The sequence below is a fragment of the Silene latifolia genome, chromosome 11, assembly GCF_048544455.1.
Source record: "Silene latifolia isolate original U9 population chromosome 11, ASM4854445v1, whole genome shotgun sequence".
Taxonomy (NCBI): domain Eukaryota; kingdom Viridiplantae; phylum Streptophyta; class Magnoliopsida; order Caryophyllales; family Caryophyllaceae; genus Silene; species Silene latifolia.
In genome coordinates, this window is record NC_133536.1 from 16,160,482 (window position 1) to 16,169,856 (window position 9,375).

Below are 9,375 nucleotides of genomic sequence, written 5' to 3' on the forward strand. Positions count from 1 at the left end.
TGACCTCATAAAGGACATGTATGAGGGGGCTAGTGCAAGTGTTCGCACTAATGTTGGGAGAACGGAAGAATTTCCTATTACCATCGGGGTGCATCAAGGTTCCGCACTTAGTCCTTTTCTCTTTGCTATAGTTATGGATGAGTTGACAAGGGATATTCCGGACGACATCCCTTGGTGTATGATGTTTGCTGATGATATTGTGTTGATTGATGAGACAAAAGAGGGGTGGAGAGAAAGTTGGAATTGTGGAGGCGGACTTTAGAGACTCGTGGGTTCAGCCGAGCGGGAGTAAGACCGAGTATTTGAGGTGTCGATTCACTAAGGTGGTGGGGTTGAGATCGACAGAGGCGGGGAGTATTATTTTCGATGGGAATGTTGTTGAGGGTTCGGATTTCTTCAGATATCTAGGATCTATTATTCAAAAAGATGGGGAGTTAGACGGAGATGTGGCTCACAGAATTAAAGCGGGATGGTTGAAATGGAAGAGTGCTTCAGGGTTTCTATGCGATAAAGATATGCCCCAAAGATTAAAGGGAAAATTTTATCGCACGGCAATTAGACTCGCCCTTCTTTACGGCTCCGAGTGTTGGGCGTGAAACATTGTCACATTCAAAAGATGAGTGTGGCGGAGATGCGCATGTTGAGGTGGATGTGCGGACATACAAGGAAAGATCGGTTAAGGAATGAGGTGATTAGGGAAAAGGTTAAAGTGGCGCCAATAGAGGACAAGATGATGGAAAACCGACTAAGATGGTTTGGCCATGTGAGAAGGAGACCTATGGACGCACTTTGATTCGGAGGCCGGAGACTTGGAGAACAGAAAAGGTCCCTAGAGGCAGAGGAAGACCGAGACAGACATGGTTGAGAGTGATAGAGCACGATATGAGAGTTCTGGGGCTTGAGGAGAGTATGGTGACGGAGAGGGCACAATGGAGGGAAAGGATACATGTGGATTTTTAGTATTTGATGTTTTTTGACAGATTTAGTGTTTTTATTTATTTATTTAATTTAAAGAAATTAATTTATTTATTTTTCTCTCCTTTATTACACACTTTTTCAACAACCACTTTCTTATAGATTTTACCTGGTTCATTCCGGATCCTTAACTCTATTTCGGTTCTTAAAAATCGTTTTAATCTTTTCTCTCGATTTAAATTTTAAGTTTTTATAAAAGAAAGACGGAATTCGATTTTAAAACCCCTAAGTTCACCTTGACTTTCCATTACATTTTCGTTCTCCCTTTTGTTTTTTATCTTCCCCTTTTTTATTCGCATTTTGAGGCGTGCGTTCACCCATGGACGGTTCGAAAGGATGATTCATGTCAGCCGACCCCAAATCATTTTGGGATTAAGGCTCTGATGTTGTTGTTGTTGTTGTTGTAACAAAACTATATAAATGTCAAAAAATCATGGTCAAAGTAATGAATTGAAAACTTCACAAGAGCAAAATAGAAAATCATCACGAAGGACTGGAAAGCACTATTTATGCAAAACTTAAAAGAAACTTGAAATAACAATTAAAAACTTTTTCTATATATACCCGTGCAAACTTTGCACGGGTTTTAACCTAGTTGCTTATAATATACTCCCACAGGCCACATGCTTTGTTGTTGGAAAAATCCTCGTCGACAAAATCGATCGTATTTATTTCCCACGTGAAAAATATTTCATACCAAGTTTCACGAAATATAAACATGAAGTTATAAAATCAAAATACCTAAATATGCAAAAATAAATACCAATATTACATTACATATTGAGAACTGTTTCCATTAGACAGGATAAAACATCAATACATTCGACATAAAAACTGCGTACATATAATTTTAATGGTGAAACAGAGCTAATAAATAGACGTGCTTTGTTCAACTTCCACAAACCCGATGTCTTAGCATCAGATGTTTCGCTCCAAGACCTGATGTTCCCTTAGTTCATCCTCTCCCTCCATCGCCTAATTTATCCCTTAATATACCTTTATTTATCAACCAGCGACATTCCATATTCAGCTAAAAAATATACTCTGAATATGGTACCTTTTCAACATCGTCTCCCTATAGTCTCTCCAAATCAAATAGTTAGGCCACCATCGCGTCCTATGTAATTACCGCTGGGACAGCAACAAATGATGATGAATTGCCCACCCATACAACCTCTTACCATGTCAAGGCTACCTCCACCTGCCGCCCAGTTTATGCCAGTTGGTGCTCACCGACCCTTTTAAATCATGCGACCGATCCCCTACAGTATACGTCAAATATTTGTGTTAAAATAAAGCTTACCTTAAAAGCCGTAATTGTCGTGAGCATGAGCAATCATCAATAAACACAATTAACCGCAACCCTGTAAGCCTGTAGGTTGTAGTCAAACAACAAATATTATGTGGCTAATAACAAAAAATAGAAATACTGAATACGTTGCATGAAATAAACATAAACATATGAATATTTGATTATGTCTATTGTTTATCGTTTTCAGTAAATAGCTAATAACGAATTAACGATACATACACCCCTTTCAAGAAAGGGAAAATAACGATATATATATGCAGTCGTATCTACAAAATTTCGAGAATAATATTATTAGAATTATAACACTATTAGACATCTATCTCTTATAGAGTTATGGTCGTATAATTTTGATCTCCTAGCCAACTTCTATCATCTAACAATATGTAGCTCTTCTTATCATACGTTTCTTTGGTATCTAACAACATTGAATATATTTATTTTGTTGATTGTTATTTATCCTTATCTTTTAGATATAATTTGATACATAAATAATTCGAGGTAGTTCATGGAAGTTGGAGACTCTATAATCACTCGAAAAAAGCTTCCTTTATTAATATAGATATATATATATATATATATATATATATATATATATATATATATATATATATATATATATATATATATATATATATATATATATATATATATATATATAGATTTATATAAAAATCGAAAACCCACATAATTAGCACTAGCAGAAAAGCATTATACCCAATATATCATAAATTATAAATATAAAGACGCCCAATTTACAGAAATCGACCAAGTAATTAACATGTTTAACTCCTAATAATCAAGTCATCATCATCATCTACAAAACCCAACTATAATTTCCATTGGGTTTTCTATTCATAACTAGATAATTAATGGAGCCAATTTGATCAATTCAAGCTAAATTAATGAAAAAGAAACAAGCTAAAGATAACTCTATCCGTAGAAGAAAGTTGAGGCGTTTACCGTGACGGAATAATCAGATGCTCGACTTTTGCGTTTTGAAGAACTTGTTGAACGACTGTGTGTTTATTTTTGAGAAAGTCGAATGAGGTTTTTTTTTTAATTGAGGTCATTAAAAATTCGAGGGCAAAATAGGTAGACAAAAATGAATCAGGTACCTGATTTCTCAAATGCTACCTCATGTAGCATTTCATTTCAGGTACTTTTTTAGTCAAATAAAGTAGTTGCCAAACACTCTAAAGAATATAAGGTACCTGATTTTTTCTGCAAAAAAGCTACTTCAGGCAAATCAGGTAGACCTGGCAAACAGATCGGGTCGTGTCGGGTTCGTGTTCGTGTCACATGTAAACGGGTCACAATCCCTCCAACCCAAACCCGACCCAATTAAATCTCGTGTCGTGTTCGTGTCGACCCAATTACATAAATGGGTCATAAGGCCTCAACCCTAACCCGTTAATTTCGTGTCGGGTTCGTGTCGTGTTTTCGTGTCACGTCCATATTTTGAAAGTTTTAAGTATTTTTATGTGATGGAGGATCAAGAAAAAATAGGATTAATTTAGTAAACAGGTCATTCGTGTCGGGTTCGGGTTTAGAGAGGTCAACCCTAACCCAACCCAATTAAATATCGTGTCCTGTTCGTGTTGACCCATTTACATAAATGGGTCATTAAGTCTCAACCCAAACCCGTTAATTTCGTATCGGGTTCGTGTCGTGTTTTCGTGTCGTGTCATTGTTTGCCACCTCTAAAATCAGGTACCTAAAATGTACTATCAAACGGAACCTAAGTTCAAGAGACTTGTTCGATCTGTACCTCATCATGGCAATCACCTTATATGCCCATATGGGCTATAAACCTATAATCCATAAGTCCATAACCCATATCACTTCATCCATTAACTAATGTTTTCCTGTTAAACGAGGATATAATGTCAAAATGGAATTAAATTAACGGTTTTTCTAACATATTTTCACTAGACATAGAATAAAAAATCAAAAAGGAAATAAATAAATGTATTTTCTTGTCAAGGAAATAATCATTCATGTCTAATGGAATACAATCATACAGCACGAAATGTAGAAGTATGATCGTTCCTTTTGGTTTCTTCCTTTTTCTGTCAAAAACTCTAATATGTGAAGATTATCATCTTAATATGTTTACTAGAATTGATTAATTAAATTTTATACTCCCTCCGTTTCCATTCAATTGTTGTCCTTTGGTTTTAGTACAAAGACCCGAAAAATAGGAGTGAGCCAATTACTAAATGACAAGTGGAATAAATTGAATGTGAATAATCAAATTTCTAATCAAGTTTATTTTTAAAATAGAAAGTACAATAATTGACTGAGGAAAAGGACAACAAATAACTGTAACGGAGTAATAACAAACATCAAAATCCTAAATACTCCCTCTTATTCACCATTTTCTTCCCTATTTCTTTAAACGGATTATTCACGTTTTCTTCCCTATTTTCTTTTTTTGGTTTGATTTGTGTGTCCAAATTCAATAGCATGTGGGGTAATGTATTTTGTGTGGTCCAAATTTAATTTTTTTATTTCTTATGCAAAAATGAAAGCGAAAAAAATGGTGAATAGGAGGGAGTAAAATCATTCTCTTAGAGTGTTACTCCGTATATTCCCTGTTTATATATGTTACAGTGTTACTCCGTATATTCTATTTATATGGTTATGTATTCTATTTATATGATCAAACATCAGTACCAGGAAGTATACCACCAAAAAAATGAATTTTTCCAAAGGGTTTTATGTGTTCTTGTATATTCTGCAGTTATTTCTTGCAAAATCTTCACTGTGTGACACTAACTTGAGTAACTTCCCTTCAAATGAGCTAGAAGAAATTCCAAAATATTTGTTAAATTTGACACAAAAATCTGAAGTATATGAATGGATGGTGAATATAAGAAGAAGATTGCATGAAAACCCGGAACTTGGATTCGAGGAATTTGAGACTAGTAAGCTAATTAGGAAGGAATTAGAGAAATTGAGTATTGATTATAGATACCCTGTTGCTGTTACTGGTGTTGTTGGTTATATTGGTACTGGGAAGCCTCCTTTTGTTGCATTGAGAGCTGATATGGATGCTCTCCCTATTCAGGTATTGTGAATTTATATTTACAAATTCTTGCGTAAAATTGTCTTAGGAAAAAAGTTTATAAAATGGGTCCTTTCAGTAACTAACTTTTTAATTCACAGGTTATGATATTTGTTTTAATAGATCTGTTTTGTTTTAATAGATTTGTTTTACACAATTTTTGTGTAAATTGATTTGTATTTATAATTGAATATTGACATTGTATGGACCTGACTCGCGCCCATCAAGAGTAGGTCAAGTTGCTTGGTACAGCATTTTGGGAGATTGGTTAAGAATATCTTACTCAGTTACTCCAACTAAGTTTTGGTCAGTTACCGTATTTACACAGTAAGTAGATTATACATCCGATAAAACTCAAAAATATTATATACAAGCTTCATTAAATTTGAGTTTTGGCGGGAAAAAAAATCTAAATTATAAACTTGATAAGCTCAGAAAAAATACACATATGATCAAAAACAAATAAAGTTTGAGATAATAAGCTTAGAAAAAAAATATATACATATGCTAAAAAAACAAATAAAATCTGAGGTTTATGTGGGAAAATTGTGGTTTATGTTTTGTCTTCGATGCAAAAGACAGTGTTGGGGGGTTTGGGTGTGTTCTAAATCGGCATTTGCCGACGGAGTTGAAAAGGATTTTTGTTGTAGGAAGTAGTGGAATGGGAACACAAAAGTAAAGTCCCTGGAAAAATGCATGCTTGTGGTCATGATGCTCATGTTGCTATGCTGCTTGGTGCTGCAAGGATCCTCCAAATGCATCGAGACCAGATACAGGTAAGTTTATAGTCGTGTTTGCTTTCTGATTTGGTATTTCTAAATTTATCACTGTTCAACTGTGATAGAGCTGTTAAACTATGCAATGCAGGGTTATTAGATCACGATCACATTGATTTAGTCTGCCAGTGGTAAATTGCAGCATTATACAGTAATACAGTTGATGGCTAATATGGCAATATGAATATTTTTCTGACATGTAGTCGTACTTGTAATGCATTGAGATAATATGATATATTCGTACCTTTCAGGGAACCATTGTTCTGGTATTTCAACCAGCGGAAGAAGGACATGGAGGTGCCAAGAAAGTGATGGATGATGGAGTTCTGGACAATGTTGAAGCCATCTTCGGTTTACATGTCAATTCGATGTTGCCTGTGGGTCAAGTGTCTGGAAGGTCCGGCCCGCTCTTGGCTGGATGTGGATTCTTCGAAGCAGTGATCAAAGGAAAAGGCGGTCATGGGGCTATTCCGCATCTGTCTGTGGATCCCATATTGGCTGCTTCTAATGTCATTGTTAGCTTACACCACATCGTTTCACTCGAAGCCAATCCCTTTGATACACAAGTAAACTATTTCCTTCCCTATTCTCAGTTGTCGATTTCCGGCCCGTCTTACCCCTGTGTTAACTACACACATAGGAACTGCGCATACGAGTCTTTGGCTCCGTTCTAAATGAAAAACATTAAAGATGAGTCATTTGCAGGTCGTTAGTGTAGGAAAGTTCCAAGGAGGTGAAGCTTATAATGTCATACCTGATTCAGTTATCATCGGTGGAACATTCCGTGCCCTATTGAGAGACAGTTTTTCACATCTCAAACAGCGAATTAAGGAGGTATGCCTCATTAGCATCTTGCAGTATTGGAATCAAGCTTGCAATTGATAAAAGTGCTTAAAACTAGACCTAGCAAAGCTGACCCGACCCGAGACCCGAAATGTATCACCCGAAAGTGGCCCAACCTGAAAATGACCGGACCCAAAGTGGCCCGTTTTAAGTGACCGAAAATGACCCGATTGACCCAAAATGACCCGAAATCACACGAAATGACCTAATTAAGGCAAAATCATGACCCGAAATGACCCAAATGACCCAGATTGACCAGACCCAAAATGACCCGATCCGAAGTGGCCCTACCCGAAAGTGACCCGACCCAAAATTACCCGAAAATGATCCAACCCAAAGTGACCCAGAATGACCCGAAATCACACGAAATGACCTAATTAAGGCAAAATCATGACCCAAATGACCCAGATTGACCCGACCCAAAGTGACCCGACCCGAAAGTGACACGACCCGAACCCGACTCGAATGACCCATTTGCAAGGCCTCAAGTTCCCGTGTTGTGTATTAAACTATGATTGATCGTTATTTTAGGTGCTCCGGTTCCTTCAGTCCTTTGTTGCTAGAGTAGAAAAGACCTTTCTTCTGTCCCTTGATTTATTAAACTCCTGCTAAAACAATGTAGCTCAATAATTCAGGTCATCACAAGTCAAGCCGCGGTACATAGGTGCACTGCAAATGTCGATTTCTTCAACGATTTAAAGCAGTCTCCACCAACCATAAATGACGAGAATTTGCATAAATTCTTCACGAGTGTTTCCACAGACATGCTTGGAGCTCATAGTGTTAAAGAAGCCCCACAATTGACCGCGTCCGAGGATTTTGCCTTTTACCAGGAATCATTACCCGGGTACATGTTCTTTGTTGGCACGAAGAACAAGACTCGTGAAACAGGTTCAGAACACACCCCGACGTATGGGCTTAGTGAAGAGGTTCTTTCATATGGTGCATCTCTTCATGCTTCCCTAGCTCTCAGGTACCTTCTTGAAAAGCAACCAAAAACCACATTACAAGAGGGGATACATCATGACGAACTGTGACACGGTTTTTTGTTTTTGTTTTAAATTGCTCTTGATCATCTAAAAGCGGCTAGCTACATTTTGAAATGCAAATAAATTTGGTACAATGTGGGTACTAATTCTTCTGTAAAGTCAAAAATCAAAATTCAAGTTCTTTTATTTCCATGTAGAATGATTCATTAAGTTTTAATGTGGAGTACTTACATTTGATGCAATTCTCGACGTAAATTTCATAATTAAGTCATTCAGAAACATTGTTTATGTATTGTTAACAGCTTATTCCGATAGAATAGCAATCAGCTCAAGACATGTTAATAGCAGACATTTCATCGTGTGTTTCCTTCAAGTTGAGGGTGTTATTTTCTTGTTTAGGTTATCATTATTAGCTTGAAGGAAATAATAGTCACTAACAATAACGTCTTGTACCCTTGCACCACTTCCAGAGTTCCAGAGATCTCAAGCCAGAGGAATCCATTTTAGATTCTCGGAAATAACATCCTAAATGAGATAGTAATTTTTAGTAAAATTAATTTACATGTTCAAGAGCAAATTTGGAATAAATGGAAAAATAGGGAGGAAAATAAATAAAATAGGAGGCGTGATTTTTAGAGTCAAAATTTTCTCCGTGTTGAGTAGTACTCAATTTTTAGAGTCAAAATTTTCTCCATTTTCTAAAAAAAAATGGAAAGGTTATTACCTATCAACGGTCCAGATTGTATTTGGTCAACATCGAACGGTTTACGATTTATACATAAAAATAAAGGGTTAATAGAATATAGAGGAGATACTATTATTAAATGAGTTTGTGAGAAAAAATGGAGAGAAAAGAAACGGTTTACGATTTATACATAAAAATAAACGGTTTACGATACTTGTATTTGTTGGGTAATACCCAATTGTCCAACACAAGTTTTTGTTCAATGTTACAAGATGTTACATGTACATACATTACAAAGTTAGAATGTACATGGTGGAGTTCAATGAATTATATTTGATTCATTGTATTAGCTATGGACAAGGGAGACTAATGTCTTTATGAAGATGTTAGTACATGGAATTTGTTCCATAGGCTTTCCTATAAAAAGGATGGTTTTCATTTGGAAAACAACACAACAATATCTCACAACAAATATCAAACAAGGTGACTTAGCTTGGTAGAAAATAGCAAGTTGGGTTTGAGGGTAAGAGGCAGTATAACGGGTGTTATAATACAATAATTTAGGAAGTTACTCTAGGGGTGATATTAGTGGCATTGACTAATATTACTGGAGGGCTAGAGGTTGTTATCTTATATTATTGTGGGTTTTGAATTGATATTAATTCGAGACGGTTACGTTGTACTAGTACTATATTATTATAGTGGATTCTAGTCAATTTGGCTAATGG

General features: G+C 36.0%; 1 protein-coding gene across 1 annotated transcript; it reads left to right on the top strand.

Annotated features, from left to right (window-relative positions):
- Positions 1 to 4,928: 4,928 nt before the first annotated feature.
- LOC141611190 (IAA-amino acid hydrolase ILR1-like 4) lies at positions 4,929 to 8,185 on the top strand. Its single transcript, XM_074429667.1, has 5 exons — positions 4,929 to 5,357; positions 6,005 to 6,130; positions 6,382 to 6,696; positions 6,836 to 6,964; positions 7,609 to 8,185. Exons 1-5 carry the CDS (start codon positions 4,986 to 4,988, stop codon positions 8,008 to 8,010), a joined length of 1,344 nt encoding a protein of 447 aa, XP_074285768.1. The 5' UTR covers positions 4,929 to 4,985; the 3' UTR covers positions 8,011 to 8,185.
- The last annotated feature ends 1,190 nt before the right edge of the window (positions 8,186 to 9,375 follow it).

Coding starts and splice junctions, on each gene's coding strand:
- LOC141611190 (XM_074429667.1), top strand. CDS start 4,986: ATGAATTTTTCCAAAGGGTTTTATGTGTTCTTGTATATTCTGCAGTTA. Junction 6,697..6,835: donor CCAATCCCTTTGATACACAA/GTAAACTATTTC, acceptor AGTCATTTGCAG/GTCGTTAGTGTAGGAAAGTT. Junction 6,965..7,608: donor TCAAACAGCGAATTAAGGAG/GTATGCCTCATT, acceptor TCAATAATTCAG/GTCATCACAAGTCAAGCCGC.